General features: G+C 42.9%; 1 protein-coding gene across 2 annotated transcripts in view; it reads left to right on the top strand.

Moving 5' to 3' along the window:
- Positions 1 to 21,168, top strand: part of LOC110535948 (adhesion G protein-coupled receptor D1) — a 44,335-nt gene extending 23,167 nt beyond the window's left edge. For both annotated transcript variants that reach the window (XM_021621356.3, XM_021621357.3), the window contains 12 exons: positions 6,940 to 7,013; positions 7,703 to 7,826; positions 16,531 to 16,634; positions 16,821 to 16,932; positions 17,109 to 17,262; positions 18,103 to 18,169; positions 18,406 to 18,472; positions 18,627 to 18,718; positions 18,857 to 18,983; positions 19,102 to 19,143; positions 19,271 to 19,363; positions 19,463 to 21,168. In XM_021621356.3, the coding sequence (XP_021477031.3) occupies positions 6,940 to 7,013; positions 7,703 to 7,826; positions 16,531 to 16,634; positions 16,821 to 16,932; positions 17,109 to 17,262; positions 18,103 to 18,169; positions 18,406 to 18,472; positions 18,627 to 18,718; positions 18,857 to 18,983; positions 19,102 to 19,143; positions 19,271 to 19,363; positions 19,463 to 19,558 (1,152 nt within the window). In that variant the 3' untranslated portion in view covers positions 19,559 to 21,168. The remainder of the gene's footprint in view (positions 1 to 6,939; positions 7,014 to 7,702; positions 7,827 to 16,530; positions 16,635 to 16,820; positions 16,933 to 17,108; positions 17,263 to 18,102; positions 18,170 to 18,405; positions 18,473 to 18,626; positions 18,719 to 18,856; positions 18,984 to 19,101; positions 19,144 to 19,270; positions 19,364 to 19,462) is intronic.
- Positions 21,169 to 21,429: the final 261 nt, after the last annotated feature.

Genomic DNA, 21,429 nt, shown 5'->3' with positions numbered 1-21,429 from the left:
CATTCATGTGTTTTTGGTATAACGGTGTAGCTGATGTAGTTTGAGTTTCAATGCTCTCCTTGTCTCTGCAGACGGTTGTGCTGTTAGACTAGTTTTCAGTGGCTGACGATTGTATCTGTCCCACACCACACACCTCAGAGTAATTCTAAATTACACCCTGTCTCTCTCCATGCCCTCAATTAGATTGCTATATCGAAACGTGGGGAAATTGAAAAGATATTGGTGACTTTATTTTTATTAATTGTGTTTTACATAAGACACGAATTTCAAGGCTCAGTGCTGTCAAAAATGTGATTTTTCTGTGTTTTATATATATTTCCCCACTATGATTTTGGAATAATTCTGTGAGCATTTTGAAAATGATGTTGGCCTTATAGTGTAAGAACTGTTTGATGAGACCGCCTGAAATGTCAGCCTGTTTTTGTGGGATGGAGTTTTGGCCTGCCTGGTGACATCACCAGGTGGTAAATTAGTTAATAGACCAATAAGAAAGAGAGTTTCAAGCCTCTCTGCTAACAACAGCTAGTTTTAGATTTCCCCGCCCCACTCAGACCACTCTCAGACAGTCCTAGCGAAATTATTTATTGAGAAATTGTTCTTTGCTTGTGACCATTTTCATTTAAAACAATCACAGTAAGGTACTTAATTGTTACCCAGAAATGATTTGATATTGAGATTTCAAAAAATGGCTGTAAATGTATTGTCCACAATATTTATATAGACTGCATTGCATTTGAAATAAGTCTTTACTACAGACTAGCAATGCCAGCCCAGAGAATGTGGGTTAGTGTGGTAGAGCTGGACAGTGTGCAGAGGGAGTTTGTGTGTTAGTCCGCTATTTGGCTGTACGTTAGAGAACATATGGTGGTGTTGGGCTTAATTTTGATGGATAGGTAGTGTCATGGCTGCTGTACAGTATATACAGTATTCCTGTATCAATGTGTCAGAATCACTGTATTGAAGCCTACAAGAGGTCCACATGAGAGTGAGCCACCATCCATACGCCCTTCCCTCTTCTTTTGCACTTTATTCTTTCTGTCTTAGAACCAGCTGTCAAAAGCTAGTATTCAATTTGGCCCGGAATAGTCTGATGTCTTTGGATTTGAGAAGGCGTGTCCTGTCAGTGGTTGGGGAGGTAAGTTCAACCACAGAGAGAGCTTGACATCCAGCTCTGGCAATCATGGGAGGTCTGAAATATGCCGCAGTGCAGAGAGGAGCTCGAAGAGTTTGGCGGGTATGTCATGTAGGGGGGCTTATATGCAGATGTTATGTGTGAGAGTTTGTATTTTTACCTTGTCATTCTGTCCATGGACATTGTGAGATTGTCTTCAAAGACGTCAAGCTTTGCATTGACATTAACTAGCTAAAGCACAACATTTGTTCATATGACCAGAATAGACATATCAGAATGTAGCCGGTATTTATCCTGTTGGCAGGGCAGACGTGGAAGGCCATTCTTTCACCATGACGACAGATGGGGGGGAGGGGGCTATTCGTTAATCAGCAGCATATGCCACTCATCCCTGAAGCATAATACTCCCTACGAATCTCCCCCAAATGTTGTTATGCAACACGCTGCCACATGATAGGCGTGTTGTCATGATGTCATGACAGCTGAAAAATACCCCGTTCACCCTTAAAGAGTTGCATAATCATTAACTATACTCCTTACTGAGCTGCAGGATTCTCGATCCATACTCTATTGTATGCCCTGATTCAATGATTCGATGGATGTCACTGGTCTCTCATTGTTTGTGATGTAGGCCTAGTGGGTTGACAGAACAGTTGAGACAAACTGCTTTCTTCGCTACTCATTTAATGATCTCTGAGGAAAGAGAGAGGGGAACTACAGTAGTTTACTACTATCTGTGTCTCTTACTCCCTTTCTCTCACTCTCACTCTGCCACTTATTCTCTGCCTTCCTCTGGCAGTCTCATTCTCTTCTTTTTTCCCCTCAATCTGCCTTCCAGTCTCTGTCGCTGTCTTTCTCTCTCCGCTCTCTTTCTCTATCCGCTCTCTTTCTCTCCCTCAGATGAGGTTTGAAGTGATTTCCAAGGCTAATTTTGCTAGCCCTCTGTTGTTAATAAATTGATGGAGCGGAGCTCTCTTTCCTGGCAGACGGTGAGGCTGCAGGGCACCAGGGAGACGAGGGAGCAGTGGCAGGCGCACCCACACAGACACACACAGACAGACACACACACAGACACACACACACACACACGCATAGACACATGCACACAGAGACACACACACAGACAGACACACACACACACGCATAGACACACGCGCACACACAGACAGACACACACACACACACACACACACACGCATAGACACACGCGCACACACAGACACATGCACAGACACACACACACAAACACACACAGACACACACACACACAGACCAGATGACATCTCTCTCTCTCTCTATCTCGCTCTCTTTCTGCATTCTAACACTGAGGAGAGACTCAACTCCACATCACTCTCCCTACTCTCGCTCTCCCCAGATATGGGCTCAGAAACACCCAACGGACATGTCAGAACAACAACCACTGTGTCGCCACAGAGACATTGTGACTGAATAATACCACATCTCCCATCTGTGACTGTCCGTTTCGTCAGTGTGCTTTTCATCGTGGGTCTGGTCCATGTCAGAGCTTGTAACATTTTCCCTCTCCGTAATCACTCAATGTGGAAAATTAGTCCCCTAGTTTTCTCACTAACATAATAGCATCAAAGTTTCAGCGATAGAAGAGAACACATGTTCCAGAGTAAAGGAATGCCTGATGGCAGTGTATAATTGTTCTTTCTCTTCCTGGACTGTGAATGGATCCTAGTTGTACCTCACCCTCCCATCTGCTTCTATTTACACCCACCAAGAACCAGTGAGTTATTAAACCCCACAGGGCCCTGTAAACTCTCCCAGAGGGTCTCTCGCACCTCGTCAAAGACAGACGTTTCCCATGCTGATGGGCTGCATGTGTGCTGCTCTCAAGGCCTGTGTATGGAGCACACAGTCCTACACATGAGTCCTTTCTGTACATAAAGCACAATGTTCAGGTGAGCAGCACACTGCTCTACAAAGGTTGATCAAAGTACAGACTTAGCTATTGTGTGAGTAAGGCGAAAATCACACACAAAATATATATACTATGAAGGCAAGAGTTTGGCCCATAGCTAACATTATAAGGTAATATGAAACAGAGAGTGTATGGTAGGGCCAGGAAACAGATACATGCACAAAGCATCGTGCCTCACTGTCAGATTCACTCTCCCGCTCACTCACTTTTTCCAGAAGGGAATAGAGACAGTTCATCTCAACACTCTGATCTAATTTCTCCATTAAGGCCCAGGGAATAAGGAGGTGGGTCTGCTGTAGATGTTACACCATGCCAGCCTATGAATACTTTGTTTTGTGTTGAGGAAAGATTGGATGGAGCGTTAGGGTGAACCTGAAACCATAGCCAGGCCCTAATTACCACATTCCTTCAACCATTAGCTCACTGTCTCTGGGGACTCCATTTAAATCTGATTAAAGGAATTATATGTAAAAAGTGAGTTATAATCAAATAAAATGACAGTAAGGAGTCTCACACAATGTAATAATCACCTTTGCTGCGGGGTTGAGCCTTTGTTATGATCTAGCTCGGGGGTGTCAAACCCGTCAGTCAGGGTGTCCAATACGGCCTGGGTGGTTTGGGTAAGAATTGTTTTTATATATATATATATATATATATATATATATATATATATATATATATATATATACTGTACAGTGCCTTCAGAAAGTATTCACACCCCTTTACTTTTTCCACATTTTGTTGTTTTACAGCTTGAATTTTAAGTTGATTAAATTGAGAATGTATCTGACCGGCCCACAGTACACACAATACCCAATAATGTCAAAGTGGAATTCTGTTTGTTTTTTTATGTTTTACAAATGGATTAAAAATTAAAATCTGAAATGTCTTGAATCAATAAGTATTCCACCCCTTTGTTATGGCAAGCCTGAATAAGTTCAGGAGTAAAAATGTGCTTAACAAGTCACATAATAAGTTGCTCTGTGTGCAATTAAAGTGTTTAACATGATTTTTGAATGACAACCTCATCTCTGTACCCCACACATACAATTATCTGTAAGGTCCTCAGTAAAGTAGTGAATTTCAAACACAGATCAGGGAAGTTTTCCAATGCCTCGCAAAAAGGGCACCTATTGGTAGATGGGTAAAAATAAAGAAGCAGACATTGAATATCCCTTTGAGCATGGTGAAGTTATTAATTACACTTTGGTTGGTATATACACCCAGTCACTACAAAGATACAGGTGTCCTTCCGAACTCACTTGCCGGAGAGAAAGAAAGCCGCTCAGGGATTTCACCATGAGGCCAATGGTGACTTTAAAACAGTTCCAGTTTGATGGCTGTGATAGGAGAAACCTGAGGATGGCTCAACAATATTGTAGTTACTCCACAATACTAACCTATTTGACAGAGTGAAAAAAGGGAAGTCTGTACAGAATAAAAAATAATCAAAAACATGCATCCTGTTTGCAACAGGGCACTAAAGTAATACTGCAATAAATGTGGCAAAGCAAGTCACTTTTTGTCCTGAATACAAAGTGTAATGTTTGGGGCAAATCCAATACAACACATTAATGAGTACCACTCTTGATATTTTCAAGCATAGTGGTGACTGGATCAAGTTATAGGTATGCTTGTAATCATTAAGGACTGGGGAGTTTTTCTGGATAAAAAAATTATGGAATGGAGCCAAGCACAGGCAAAATCCTAGAGGAAAACCTGGTTCAGTCTGCTTTCCACCAGACACTGGGAGATTAAGTCACCTTTCAGTAACAATATCAATAACCTAAAACACAAGGCCAAATCTACACTGGAGTTGCTTACCAAGAAGACAGTGAATGTTCCTGAGTGGCCAGTGACAGTTTTTACTTGAATCTACTTGAAAATCTATGGCAAGAACTTAAAATGGTTGTCTAGCAATGATCAACATTCAATGTGACAGAGCTTGAAGTATTTAGAAAATAATAATGGGCAAATGTTGCACAATCCAGATGTGGAAATCTCAGAGACTTACTCAGAAAGACTCACAGCTGTAATCACTGCCAACGGTGCTTCTACAAAGTATTGACTCAGGTGTGTGAATATTTTATAGATATTTCTGTAGTTCATTTTCAATAAATTTGCAAAAATGTCTAAAAACATGTTTTCACTTCATCATAATGTAAAATAATATACAGTGGGACAAAAAAGTATTTAGTCAGCCACCAATTGTGCAAGTTCTCCTACTTAAAAAGATGAGAGAGGCCTGTAATTTTCATCATAGGTACACTTCAACTATGACAGACAAAATGAGAGAAAAAATCCAGAAAATCACATTGTAGGATTTTTAATTAATTTATTTGCAAATTATGGTGGAAAATAAGTATTTGGTCAATAACAAAAGTTTATCTCAAGAGGTCAGAGGTCAAACGTTTTCTGTAAGTCTTCACAAGGTTTTCACACACTGTTGCTGGTATTTTGTCCCATTCCTCCATGCAGATCTCCTCTAGAGCGGTGATGTTTTGGGGCTGTTGCTGGGCAACACGGACTTTCAACTCCCTCCATCACAAATCCCTGACCTCAATCCCATAGAAAATGTGTGGGCAGAACTGAAAAAGCGTGTGTGAGCATGGAGGCCTACAATCCTGACTCTGTTACACCAGCTCTGTCAGGAGAAATGGGCCAAAATTCACCCAACTTATTGTGGGAATCTTGTGGAAGGCTACCTGAAATGTTTGACCCAAGTTAAACAATTTAAAGGCAATGCTACCAAATACTAATTGAATGTATGTAAACTTCTGACCCACTGGGAATGTGATGAAAGAAATAAAGCTGAAATGAATCATTCTCTCTACTATTATTCTGACATTTCACATTCTTAAAATAAATTGGTGATCCTAACTGACCAAGAAAGGGACTTTTTATTAGGATTAAATGTCAGGAATTGTGAAAAACTGAGTTTAAATATATTTGGCTACGGTGTACAGTATGTAAACTTCAGACTTCAACTGTACTTTAAAATGGCTAAAACCAAATCTAAACTGTGTAGATATGAGAATGTACATGCATTCATACAGTTTCTTGACTGTGTCCAGCTAGACAGTCAGGGAGCATCGACAGTTCCTAAAACGATGGATAGAGGACTATTTTTAGCACAAGGAATTGTTACCAATTTTCACTGCAGCCCTCCGGACCTCACTGAAGACCAAATGCGGCACCCGGGGCAACATTTGTTTGACACCTCTGCTCTAGCTTGTTAAGCTGATATCTTCTTCAGATGTTTATTGGTCTCTCCACACCAGTGAAGGGGACATTGTTATTTGATTTCACAAAACAAAAAGAAAAAAGGTGGTTAATTCTTCCAAATTCAAAAGAGATTGCTACTTTTGGAGCGCACCGAGCCAGCTCTAATGGTGTTGTTAAGCTTATTTTATGAAGAGAAAGCCAACTGGAGTCATGGAAAGCCATCTTCGAGAGAGCTGCTCATTTCCAAAGCTTCCAAATGATCCCATGCCCCTCTCATGGTGATTACAGTAACTTTCCTAACAGGTTGCTCTGGTTTATGGGAGTAAACAAAAGCCAGGGTTGGCCATCACTCCAACTCACTAATACAATCAAGTCAATTGTTTTCTATTTAATTATTTATTTTACCAGGTTGTCTCCTTGAGGTAAAACAACCCGTTTTTCAAGGGAGACCTGGACTTCTGGTTCATCAACTGAATTCTGTTCAGAAATATAAAATGAGGTCTTCTTTGGGATTTGATTTTGACAAGATACAAATGCCAAAGAATATCAAAATGTCACACATGCCCATCTCACAATAGAGGTTTGTGAAGTAGAGCTGTAACTGTGAAATTAGGACATTGTTTTCTTTTTTCAGAACAGGGATCAGCAGGGTCAAGCCTTAAACCAAAGCAACAAAGTGTTCCTCTACTGTGCCTTCCTCGACTACAGGTTGGGTTTACATATGCACACTGAAATATGTCTATTTCATGTCTATCACTGAAATAACTGATTTTGCCCAAAACATCATCATCATATACAGTACATTACATCCTTGATACATAGCATCAATACATTTGGTACAGTATATATATTGAGGGAGGGAGTGTGCAACCTTCAGTAAAAACACTGCCATCTGATAAGCCAATGTTTTGGCTGTTTAAATGCTATAAATCATTGTGAATTGTGACTGTTTTACTTGGACTCATTATGCTTCCTGTCCCCTTCCTTCTGTGGTTCATGAAAAAAATGAAATATTTGACAGCCCTATTAAAAATCTAATTCTGCAAAACATATGTGTTAAAGGGCCTCCCACATAATTGTTTTACCTAGAATATAATCTGGTTTAGGGAGTATGTGCCATTGTAGATTTATCCCTGCTATTTTGACAGGCATGTTTATGTGTGTGCTTGCATATGTGTCTGACAATCTCTCTGTCTCAACTCCTGTGTCTCTGTGTGTGTCTCCTTCCTCTACCTGATTGGCTGTCTCCTGTGTGTCTGTCCGCTCTCTGACTGACTGTCTCCTCTGTCTGTCTGTCTCCTCTGTCTGTCTGTCTGTCTGTCTGTCTGTCTGTCTGTCTGTCTGTCTGTCTGTCTGTCTGTCTGTCTGTCTGTCTGTGTCTGTCTGTCCTCCATCAGTTCAAAGGTGGGTGTTTGGTCCAATGAGGGCTGTGTGCGGTCCGGAGGGAACATGTCCTACTCGGTGTGTCTGTGTAACCATCTCACCAACTTCGCCATTCTCATGCAGGTGGTTCCCATGGAGGTAAGATCCCTTTCCTCTCCTCCACAACACGCAGTCCCATGCAGAACCTTGCTGTGTGTGTGTGTGTGTGTGTGTGTGTGTGTGTGTGTGTGTGTGTTTATCCATCAGTGTACCAGTGATTTATGTGAGTATATTTGCACAGGGGTCTGTGGTTCACCACACAGTAACTTTTCCCCATTCAGAGGTCCTGGTTCTGCTAGAATTTTCAGCATACCTAAGTAACAACGTTGTTTTCAGTAGTGATTTAATAGGGCATTGCTGCAGACTACCATGATTAGGTGTGGTTTCTTTGGGTCTCGACATGAGGCAATGGTCCATGCCTCAAAGACCATCTATTCCCACAGTCTGTTTGGCTCAGGGATTCTCAAGCTACACTCACTGGCCAGTTTATTAGGTACACCACCCCGTTCACGAAAATGGGTCGCTCCTACAGACAGTGAGTCACGTGTCCATGGCTTGCTATATAAAGCAGGCAGACAGGCATCGAGGCATTCAGTTACTATTCGATTGAACGTTAGAAATGGGCAAAACTAGTGACCTAAGGGACTTGGTATGATCGTCGTTGCCAGGCGCTCCGGATCCAGTATCTCAGAAATGGCTGCCCTCCTGCCAGTGGCAGACCAGGTGGGCGAAAACATCTCGTTCATGAGAGAGGTCGAAGAAGAATGGCAAAAATCGTGCAAGCTAACAGGCAGACAAATAACGGCTCCAGTACAACATTGGTATGCAGAACGGCATCTCGGAGTGCACAACTTGTCGATCCTTGTCACGGATGGGCTATTGCAGCAGACGATCACACCAGGTTCCATTACTATCAGCTCAAAACTCAAAAGAAGCGTCTCCAGTGTTTACACAATCCCCAACACTGGACAATTGAGGAGTGGGAAAACATTGCCTGGTCCGACGAATCATGAATCATTGCATCATGATGATGACAGAGTCAGGATTTGGCGTAAGCAGCACGAGTCCATGGACCTATCCGGTCTGGTACAGGCTGGTGGTGTTGGTGTACTGGTGTGGGGAATGTTTTCCTGCCACACGTTAGGTCCCTTGATGCCAATGCGCTACAAATGTTTCCGACACCTTTTAGGTACCTAATAAACTGTCCGGTGAGTGACCTCCCTCTTTGTAATAGATGTATACACACTACTTAACCAACTACATGTCAATATCATACCATGAAGGCCACAATCTCCCTTTCTTCATAAACCTGTACCCCAAACTTTTATTGGAACACAGTCCAGATCACATCACAGTTCATCACCATTAGTGCATTGTATTCTCCTAAATGGTAACCAAGGCAATAGAGGCCAGAGACAATAACCCTCCTCCGTTATCAAAAGGCCAGCAATAGTCACCCTGTGAGTGTGGTGACTGACCATCCATCCTGAATAGATTCCCAAAATAGAAAAGGATAACCATCCTTTTTGTTGCGTTACTCAGTAATGTATTGAAGCAGTCGTCTCCTTGATGCTATACTTTCCTCAAGTCCCTCTCTAATTAGTGGGCAGCAGCCTTATCCCTCAGCTGGATGGGAACATCCCACGCATCCCTATTCTGGAAGGCTGTGACTGCTCCACTGGCCAAATGACAAGGCACACGCTGCAGTTAATGGAGAATCAAACCTCAATGTCTGGAAATAACCTCAGCTATAAAAAAACAGAAACATGCCGTACAACACACACACAGTCATATACATGTAACTGACAAAATAAAGGAAACACCAACATAACGTGTCTTGATAGGGCGTTGGACCACCATGAGCCAGAACAGCATCAATGCACCTTGGCATAGATTCTACAAGTTTATGGAACTATATTGGAGGGATGCGACGCCATTCCTCCTCGGGAAATTCCATAATTTTGTGTTTTGTTGATGGTGGTGGTAAATGCTGGCTCAGGTGCTGCTCCAGAATCTCCCATAAGTGTTCAGATGGGTTGAGATCTGGTGACTGAGACAGCCATGGCATATGGTTTACATTGTTTTCATGCTCATCAAACCATTCAGTGACCACTTGTGCCCTGTGGATGGGGGCATTGTCATCCTATTAGTTAATTCCTTAATTAACTCAGGAACCACACCACTGTGGAAGCCCCTACTTTCAATATACAGTACATTGTATCCCTCATTTGCTCAAGCGTTTCCATTATTTTGGCAGTTACCTGTAACTAGACACACACACAGAGGAAGAGAAAAGGGGAATCATCCTTGATATACAATTGTCAAGGACAAGACATATGTGCAGCACCATAGTTTGAGAGTGGACCTCATTGAGATTCAGGTCAGGGGGTTATTCTCTTTACCATGCCACAGCAGCTTTAAAATGGTGACAGTGTTACCCAGTCCAGTCCAGCACACAGGTCCTCCAGTGAGAACACTAGTAATGAGGGTCACTGATCCCTGTTAAAGCCCAGCACTCGACATCACACCACTCTACTGGCTGGCACTGGGACTGGCACTGGCCAGGGAGGTTGGACAGGACACTAAGCACTAAGGAGGTCAGACATATTGAAGTAACTTCCTGCCGTAGAGGCTAGCCATGCAATAAAAGCCATAAAATGACATCCAAAAGAATGGCATGATCAGAAGTATGGGCAAGATATTTTTTTATTATTTAACTAGTCAGTTAAGAACAAATTCTAATTTACAATGACGACCTACCCCGGGCCAACTGTGCACCAACTATGGGACTCCCAATCACAGCCAGATGTGATTCAGCCTGGATTCAAACCAGGGACTGTAGTGACACCTTTTGCACTGAGATGCAGTGCCTTAGACCACTGCGCCGCTCAGGATCTTCTCAGTGTCTGACGTTTATTTTTAAATGTAACTATGTCACTTACCATGAACATGTAAAGAACAGGAAGGCCTGCACATTGTTTTTTTTATTACAATGTTTCGATCCGAAACGGATCTTCGAGTTCTCACATCCCAAAATATACACATTTCACCTCACATGACCATATACACACACACACACACACACACACACGACGCATGGTGGGTGTGGAAACAAATATTTTATTTATTTCACCTTTATTTAACCAGGTAGGCCAGTTGAGAACAAGTTCTCATTTACAACTGCGACCTGGCCAAGATAAAGCAAAGCAGTGTGACACAGACACCAACAGAGTTACACATGGAATAACATGGAATAAACAATAAACAAGCCAATAACACAATAAACAAGTCAGTGGCACAGTAGAAAAAAAAGAAAGTCTATATACAGTGTGTGCAGAAGGCATGAGGTAGGCAATAAATAGGCCATAGCAGCGAAGAATTACAATTTCGCAGATTAACACTGGAGTGATAAATGAGCAGAAGATGATGTGCAAGTAGAGATACTGTTGCGCAAAGTCAATCATAATTAATCACAGAGGTACATATGGACATAAAGGATTGTATACTGTACATACAAAATCGGTTAAAACCTAGGCAACAGTAAAAAATACAAAACGTATTTCTCTCAGATTTTGTCCACACATGTTTATATCGCTATTAGTGAGCATTTATCCTGTGCTAAGAATGCATGCAGGTGTGGCATATCAAGTAGCTGATTAAACAGCATTATCATTACAGAGGTGCTGGGGACAATAAAAGGCCACTAAAAAGTTGTCGCAACACAATGCCACAGATGTCTCAAGTTGAGGGAGTGTACAATTGGCATGCTGACTGCAGGAATGTCCATCAGAGCTGTTGCCAGATCATTTTATGTTAATTTCTCTACCATGAGCCGCCTCCAATGTAATGTTAGAGAATTTGGCAGTACATCCAGCTGGCCTCAAAACTTGTAACCACGCCAGCCCAGGACCTCCACATCTGGCTTCATCACCCGTGGGGGTGCCCAGTCATGTGTAATTCATAGATTAATTAATTTATTTCAATTGACTGATTTCCTTATATGAACTGTGAAATCGTTGAATGTTATTTTTCTCTTCAGTATAATTACATTGACCTATTTTGAAAACAACTTGTGTACCTCTAATAATTATTTGATATAAATGAGATGGGTGATGTTTGTATGAAGGGATTCAAAATCTGTCAGACCTCAGGATAAAACCCAGATGCAGACCGTTCGAAGTAAAAGTGCATTACAAAAACGGGGCAGGTAAACGACAGGTCAAGGGCAGCCAGAGGTCAGTAATCCAGGGTAGTGTCACAAGGTATACAGTAGAACGTCAGGGTCAGGGCATGCAGAATGGTCCAAACAGGAACTAGAGAGAAAAACGGGAGTACGGGAAAAAAACACTGGTGGGCTTGACGAGACAAGGCGAACTGGCAACAGACAAACAGAAAACAGAAAGAGGAAACATTGTGCAGTGAGTCAGAGGTTTAATCTTTGATACATGAAACGTGGTATGTATACGGAGGGTGCCGGCAACAGCAGAGGGAAAGGGCCGATAAAGCTTGCGGGACTCTACCCAAACGGGCAGATCCCGAGTAGACAGACATGCCCTCTGCCCAAGACAAAAGCGGGGACCCGGCATCCGGTGGTGATCCACCTGTCAACGATACCTGGAGGTGGTCTTGAGAAGAGTGGACCAAGCTCTCTTCCAGGTAAGCCAACAGTGGCGGACGAACATCTGGGCAGAGGGTATGTTGACCTCCTCTGGGAAGAGCGGGGGACTGTAACCCATGGAGCACTCGAAGGATGAGAGCCCAGTGGCTGAGCAGGGAAAAGATGAGTATGTTGTCGAGGTAGGCGAACCGGTTCAACATATCCCGGAGAACGTCATTAACCAGAGCCTGGAATACAGCAGGAGCTTTGGTCAAACCGAATGGCATCACCAGGTATTCATAGTGTCCGCTAACAGTGATGCAGGCTGTCTTCCACTCGTCACCTTCCCGTATCCGTACCAGGTTGTAGGCGTTCCGCAGGTCTAACTTAGAAGATAGTGGCCCCCTGGAGCGGCTCGAAAACCGAGGAGATGAGTGGTAGCGGATAGCGGTTCTTAACCGTGACGTCATTGAGGCCCCAGTAGTCGATGCACAGGCGTAGAATTTTGTCCTTCTACACATAGAAGAACGCTGCGCCGGTGGGGGAGGCAGATGGACGGATACCCCCTGCAGCCAGGGAGTCCTCGATGTACGGCTCCATAGCCTTGGTCCCCAGACCCGACAGTGAATACAGCCATCCCCGGGGTGGTGTAGTGCCCGGGAGAACTTCAGGCAATGGGCGTGGCAGAACGGGCTCCAGTCCACGATAGTACCAGCAGCCCAGTTGATAAGGGGATTGTGGAACTGGAGCCAAGACAACCCCAATACCACGGGGACCTGAGGAGACTTGATGAGCATAAACTGCATAGACTCACTGTGGTTCCCAGACACACACCAGTAGATAAGAGTAGTATTGTGGGTAACCCTGCCTATAGAGCGTCCATCCAGGGCTCTAATGTCCAGGAAACTGGAGAGGGGCTGAGTGGAGATGCCCAGCTCAGACACCAGGGTGGCATCCATGAAACTATTGTCAGCCCCAGAGTCAACGAGAACCCGGAGAGATTTAGACTGGTCGCCCCACAGCAGGATGACATGAATAGGGGTGCAAGTAAGGGGAGGCCCACCAGAGTACTCATACCTACTGATGAGCCTGGCCTCTTTAAAGGACAGGTAGAAACAATGACAGGCAGTTCCGCAATACAGACAACTCTGGGTGGTATGTCTACGTAAGAGCTCGGCTGGTGACAGCCTAGTGCTGCCGAGTTGCATTGGCTCCGAAAAAGGAGAGTCGGCAGACCTCTGAGACTCTCGGGGGAACTCGAATCCTCTCAGGGACATAGACGCTGGCGACTTCCGGAGTTCCTCGGAGGCAAGGTGGGATCCTTTGGCGAGCGATTGGAACCAGAATCAGACCTCTCCCTCCTACGTTCCTGTAGCCGCCCATCGATCCAGATGGTCAAGGCGATGAGCGAATCGAGAGCCGTAGGCAGCTCCCGGGTTGCGAGCTCATCCTTAACCTCCTTAACCAGGCATTCTTGGCAGCCAACATGCAGATATCAACTGTATAGGCCGCCACACTGTAGGGAGTCTTGGCGAAGCTTGAGTAACTTCCGGGCAGCCTCTCTCCCGGACAATGAAGAATCCAAAACCTGTTTCACCTCAGCCACGAACTCCTCTAAACTGAAACACATGGCAGATTGTGGTTCCCACACTGCAGTAGCCCAGGCGAGAGCCCTCCCGGACATTAGCGTTATGAGATACACTATCTTCGAGTAGTCCGAGGGGAAGGACGAGGGCTGCAGCTCGAAGATAAAGGAACACAGAGAGAAATGCCTGACAGGTTCCTGACCCTCCAGCGAAGCGTTCCGGAGGAGGTAAGCGGGGTTCTCGGGAAGCCTGGGTGCCCTGTAGAGGGGGGGCTGGGAGGTTACTGTCATGGCCGGCGGCCTCACAGATAATCCTCTGGAATTGCTCCAGCAATGTATTCAAGGCACAGTCATGGCGTTCTGCCAATGTCTGGAATTCCTCCAGAAGACCTCAGTGTAACTCCTCGGGTCTCCCAATGGTGGTTCCTTGGAAGGAGATGGCGTTGCGGAGCTGGTCCGAGTCTGCTGGGTCAGTCATGGCCAGTTCGTACTATCAGACCTCAGGATAAGACGCAGATGTAGACAGTTTATTAAAGTTTATTCCAAAAACAGGGAGCAGGCACACGACAGGTCAAGGGCAGGCAGAGGTCAGTATTCCAGAGCAGAGTCCAAAAGGTACAGAATGGCAGGCAGAGGTCAGTAATCCAGGGTGGTGTGATAAGGTACAGAACGGCAGGCAGGCTCAGGGCAGGCAGAGGTCAGTAATCCAGGGCAGTGTCGCAAGGTACAGAACGGAAGGCAGGCTCAGAGCAGGCAGAATGGTCAAAACCTGGAAGACTAGAAAACAGGGACTAGAGCATAAAAACAGGAGTACGGGAAAACCACTGGTAGGCTTGACGAGACAAGGCGAACTGGCAACAGACAAACAGAAAACACAGGTATAAATGCACAGGGGATAATGGGGAAAATGGGCGACACCTGGAGTGGGGTGGAAACAAGCACAAGACAGGTGAAACATATCAGGGTGTGACAAAATCAAAGCAAACCAGTAGCATCCCCAAATCAATATTGTCCATTTTCATAAGGGTGTTAATCAGGTCCATAGAATCGCCACGGACCTATACAGGATTCCGACGGATAGGAAGTCCCTGTTTCCTTGAAAAGGAGCCTCTCTATCAGCCATAACATATGCAGACAATGCATACGCAGGACCGTTAGTAGACAGAATGACTATGACAAACAAGCGCACTGTCTGGATGAGCGTTTCAGACAACGGGGTTACCCAGAGGAATGGCTGCATGACGCACGGGATGGTTACTATGTCCCAGAATGACAGCCCCCCCCAACAGTTTAACCGTATCATTCAAAAATACTCTCACATCATGATCACAGGTAGTCTTCAGACGCGCCCACAACATCAGTCAAATGGTGGTGAGGTCTGATCTTCCCCCAGTGCCACGTAGCACCTTCCTAGACAATGTGCCGGAAGGTAAATACATATGTGGCGGATGTACCCATTGTAACTTTACGAACACATGCACAACGTCCAATCACCCCATCACGGGCAAAGGCATCATTACGTGTTCTACAAAATAAATGGTATAGCTGATCAAGTGTATTTGTGGTCTATGCTATGCTATTCTCTGAAAACAAGGATAGCAGAACACAGGAGTAATTTCAGGGCTGCGCATTTCATGGAGGCTAGTCACAACATCTGGGATACGCTGCTATCGAACACGTTAAGGCTCTTAGTAAAGGGAGATACTGATAATCTTCCACTGAAAATATAATTGTATTGGATTCACCGTTTGTCCACCATGTCTCCTGAAGGTCTGAACCAATAATTTGATATCAGACCATTTATTACACGGATATGTTACGTTGAATAGTCTTGACATGCAGTTCGCCACTTGTTAATTTTGTACATATTAGATGTTCTGTAACTACTACATGTGCACATCTCATTGATATTAAATTATTAGAAGTGCACAAGTTGTTTTGAAATAGGTCACTGTATTTATATCTACGGCCACCGCGTGTCCTGCGCGTAATGGTATTCCAAAAGTTTCCAATGTAATATTTTTTTAACCTTTGCCTAGCTTTTAACTCGGACCAATTTGTATGTATATAATCACTTATGACCATATGTACCTCCGTGATTAATTATGATTGACTATGCACAAAAGTTAATTGAATTGTTTCCACACGTCCATCATGTGCGTAATGGTCATGTGAGGTGAAATGTGTATAAGGTCTTTTTGACCTGAAAAAGATCCGTTTTGGATCGAAACGTTGTCAATAAATCGGTGAATTGGGAGCATAAACAGTGTGCAGGTTTTCCTGTTCTTCACAAGTATTCTTTATTAGCCCAGCACCTACGTTTTTAAAGGATGTGTGTATGTCCACAAACTTGGCTACTTACCATAAATATCCCACAGAGGGCAGTGTTGGTTCATAGTGAAACTCAGCTCAGTTTAAACACTGTGTCCCTTCTAGAGAATCACTACTTTGTTTTAATGCTCTTCTCAGTTCAGCTTTACATTATTTCTCTAGTAATGTGTTCAATGCAATATATTCTGGTCTGTATCATTTTGAAATTAATCAGCCCGAACATGAATCTAAACATCAAACTTGTGTCTGGAATGTTTTATTGAATTGTGATGATTCTCACGTTTGCACAGCTAACCAAGGCCCACCAGGTGGCGTTATCAACCATCAGTTACATTGGCTGCTCTATATCTATCTTCTGTCTGACCATCACACTGGTGACATTTGCAATCTTGTCGTGAGTATCCCTCCATCTTTATTGTTCACTGACTCAATCAAAATAAACGTATCAAAGCACCTCACATGTGTGTCACACATGCTCTTTGTGAGTGGTATTCGCCCCATTATGATTAAATGTTATATCAAACTTATGTTATAAATTTCTTGTAATATTCAATGTTTCTATTTGTGTTTGGCCTTGCAGGTCAGTGAGCACTATCCGTAACCAACGCTACCACATCCATGCCAACCTGTCCTTTGCCATCCTGGTGGCCCAGATCCTGCTGCTCATCAGCTTCTGCTTTGACCCAGGCACGGTAAGCACCTCATAACCAGAGTCAGAGGATCTCATTGGCTAGAACCAGGAAGTGATTTGCACTTACTGTATGATGATGATGATGGTGATGATAAAGAAGAGGAGGCAGAGCGTGAAACAGAGATAATGATGCACACTGTACCCTAGTTTTAACCTTTAACCCCTCTCCTCTCCCAGCTGCCCTGTAAGGTGATGGCTGTGCTGCTCCACTTCTTCTTCCTGAGTGCGTTTGCCTGGATGCTGGTGGAGGGCCTGCACCTCTACAGCATGGTCATCAAGGTTTTCGGCTCAGAGGGCAGCAAGCATTTCTACTACTACGGGATTGGCTGGGGTACATCTTGTAACTGTATCAATGGTCCATTTTAGGCACAAATGTCTTAATGATCCACATGTTTTTATTCATCTCAAACTGGATCAATCGGTTTTCCACGTACACCTGCAGCTACATGCTGTGCTTCAAAAGACTAATCATGAACAATGTTTCCCACAATTCAAATGTTGTCCTTTAAGGTCTGGTTTTAGCAGACCTCTAGTTTGGCCTTCAGACTTCACAGGTCTCTGTTAGCCAGAGTGGACGGACAAACAGGAGAATGTGTGTGTGTGTGTGTGTTTCTTTTAGCTTTCTGGGAACACTGCGTCTCCTCCACATGCTGGAGTGATTCATAGAAATAAGTTACCATTTTTATCATTTCCTATGTTGTTGGCCGAAGTAATGCTGCGATTTGTGGCCAACAGCAAATTAAGGAGTGTAGATGTGTCCAGCCTAAGTTTTTTTTTAAACACTGCCATTTGGTAATTTACAGCTCCTGTTGTTAGCAGTGAAATCAGGCTCCTGACCCTTTATTCTTCATTTCCTCCTTTAGCGTAACAGTTGAATTGTTCTTTGCTGGGGAAGTCTGTAAATCTCTGTGGACTAAGCAACTCATTAAAACAGATGAAAGCATGACCAAGACTAGAACCATGTTGGTGGGAATTAAAATACATCCGGTGTCCTCCACTGTCGGTCTTGCTAATTTTCATCTCACACTCCTTGCCAAACCTGATTTAGAAAACATTAGACTGAAGTCAATACTGTATAAGGAAGCATATACTAAACAATGTAATGTTAGAGATGTCATGATGTGTGTGATATCTTTTTATCTTGTAACTAACATGTCCTCTCTTCTCCCAGGGTCTCCATTGGTGATATGTGTGGTCTCTATGACATCAGCCTTGGACAGCTATGGAGAGATTGGGAAGTAAGTCACTGAGTCAACACACTCCAACCTGGACGTTCAAAACCACTTGGCAGCACTCTGTGCCATTGGATATAGTTAAAATATCAATACTGGTGCCATGAAACTGCCATGAATTAAGAGATATGTATCTAGGCATATTTATGTACTGTATAAGTAGTTTACAGAGTAAATGGAGATGGGAAGTATAATGTGAGAGATGTCGACCAAGCTTGTTATCTCTCTCCTCCCTCCCTCAGCTGTTGGCTGTCCTTGAAGAATGGGGCTATTTGGGCGTTTGTGGCACCAGCACTGTTTGTCATTGTGGTAAGAGAACTGAAGAAATCACCACTAACTGTTTGTTTATTTCCGTTATTTACTTTACAATTTACAGCTAATTAATCACTGGAGCTCAAGCTTTTTGTTCATGAAAGTGATATTTAGACATTAACTGATATGTGTTGTTTTCTCTCTTACTTAGGTGAATATTGTGATTCTTATATCTGTAACGAGGATCATCTCTCGTATTAGTTCAGAGAATTACAAGGTTCATGGCGATGCCAACGCAGTCAAGTGAGTCATCATCTCTGTTCTTAGGGCTGAAACCATCATGGTGATGATGCTATCCAAACTCTGACTCAGTCAGACTGACATTAATACACTATAGATTGCTGACATTTAGTGTTTCTGTGTCTCTCTCTGTGTGTATAGGCTGACTGCAAAGGCAGTGGCTGTGCTCCTTCCTATTCTGGGCATCTCCTGGATCTTTGGGGTACTGGCCATCAACGATCACGCACTGATGTTCCAGTACATGTTTGCTGTTTTCAACTCATTACAGGTAAGTAGCGTACTGTAAATGTGCCATTATGCAATCGAATACATTTCATAAAATATCTTTAACAATAGCCTTTATTTACAGTAATTGAATACAATCATGTGGATTTTTCTCTCTAAAGGGATTCTTTATCTTCCTGTTCCATTGCCTTCTCAACTCTGAGGTAAGGCACACCCCACATGGTGTTATAGTGTTGATATAGTTTGTTTTGTTTCTAATATGTCCGGGGAGGTTTATGAAACATTGCATCTGTTATTGGTCCTACTCATGGTTGTGCTGTTTTGCGGTAGGTCAGAGCTGCCTTTAAGCACAAAACCAAGGTGTGGTCTCTAACCAGCAGCTCCATTCGCAACATCAATGTGAAACCCTTCAATTCTGACGTTGTGAGTACCAAGATAGAGGTGTCTAATTGGCTAAGAAGAAAGAAGTGAATTCAACTTATAATGTGAGATCAAGTGTGTGCTCTCCTTTTTCTCTTGTAGATGAATGGAAACAGGGGAGGGGCGAGCCCCACAAAGATGAACACATGGGACAAAAGCACCAACTCAGCCAATCGGATCGACCTCTCTGCTGTCTAAAACTGGAGGGCATCACTTCGAGTAAGGGCGGAAATAGGATGCCATGCCAACCAGGGGTTGACTAGTGTAGATTAATTGACAGACACTGGCTAAAGCATTGTGCTGTTGTGCACTGTTATATGTGATATATGACTCAGAAGGAAAAGATAAGGGGGTATGCTGTGGTTCAGCTGCATAGTCAGGATGTCATGCGTCTTCATTCAGACCTCTATACACAATGACAGTGAGTATCCATTCTTACAGGCATCTCTGAGCTTAGCTTCCATAGCCCACAGCCTCCCGCTCCCTTACTCCTCCACTATACAATGATTTGATGTAATGCTGTAACCCCAAATGGAACATAATGTAATCTCCCCCTGATGACAAACAGACTCAGACTGTGCCTTTCTCGTATAAAAGACAGCTGGCCAGACCCATTTAGAGAAGGGAATTCTGAGGGGACCCATGGTTAGGGAACAGAGTGAGATTATATTGGATGTTAACCTTGAGGATTTAAAGCATTCCATTAACTGTTTTAGATAGTTTTTGTCCACCATATTGTGTATAATGTTTTGAAATGTTTCTACCCAAGTATTTTTGATGAATAATGATCCATTTGACCAGAGGCTATCCAATGTTTTGTGATATGTAAACATAGTGTAGCTTTTACTTTTTTGAGTGTTATAGTTACTTTCGGTATGTATTATGGTTATGACAAAGAGGCTAATAGCTGCCTGGTAATCGGTTACTTCTGGTTCAGAATGGTTATTCTAATACATGATTATCACAGGCTCCTGGCTGCATGGCACACTAAGCATTATGTGTTGAACCAATGAAAATAATAAATTACAATTATTTTCTGTTTGAAATATTTAATTTCCAGAAAGAGCAGAACATCTAGCCCCCAAAAAACATGTGCCTTAGTGTAGGGATAGTTGATACAATAAATAATACTTTCACTAATGTAAAAAGTGTAATCAAATGAAGAAGAAAAAAACACAGTTTAATGTATTTATTTATGGATTTTGTGATTCTTAATTTTTTTTGCAAAGTCACTCAAAATACTCAATGTTTGATACCCATCTCTCTTTTGATGTTTTCTTTGTGTGTTGTTTCTTCTTACGATGAAGATGAGTTGACAATGTACATCATGTCTGTAAAGCTGCAGTATTTCATGCTTTTTGGAAAAATAGAGAATTATTAATTGTGTTAGACACAATTCTGTGAATTTTTTTATCAGTGTTCCAGTTAACTTTTCAAATTACGTAGATCGTTAGATGTTTTATGCTTTATCTTTGAGTAGAGGATACATAGTTATAGGCTAGCATATTCATGTCTTTTACAAACACAAGAGTGGGACTTTGAATTGAGCACAGCAAATTGTCTTTTGTTGAGTTTCACTGTGAGATTGGAGAGAAATGTCTGATGAGATGTTGATGGTTCTGACACTGTACCAACACTTAGTCTCCTACAATAGGATTTGCTGTATGAAATCATTTAAAAACACTTCCCATAACTTGTCTTTTTTCAGTATTTCAGAACAGACCATCATCTTATGGCGTGTCTTTTGCTTGTTTTCTAAGGTACTTTCTGTGTTCAAGTTTGTTGAATAAAAAGACAAACATGAAAACGTATTGTATGTAATTCCTCTCTCAACAGACCCCAGTATCCTTCCTACTGTATGTTAAAATGACTAAAAAGAATAACGTCTCACCTGCGCTATCTATTGGAAGTATTGACAACTGCAGTAGGCCTAAGAAGTGGCAATGCTAAAATAAAGAAAATGATATGGTAGACAAGGCATTATTATTATTATTATGTGTGAAAATGACATATACACATACACTGATATTGCGTTGCGTTAGGTTAAGCAACCTGTGGCCATGATGATT

The sequence above is a fragment of the Oncorhynchus mykiss genome, chromosome 11 (genome assembly GCF_057628025.1).
Source record: "Oncorhynchus mykiss isolate SJ-2025 chromosome 11, ASM5762802v1, whole genome shotgun sequence".
In the NCBI taxonomy this organism is placed as follows: Eukaryota; Metazoa; Chordata; class Actinopteri; order Salmoniformes; family Salmonidae; genus Oncorhynchus; species Oncorhynchus mykiss.
Note: the sequence above shows the minus strand (reverse complement) of the source record. Positions and strands in the feature narration are given on the sequence as shown.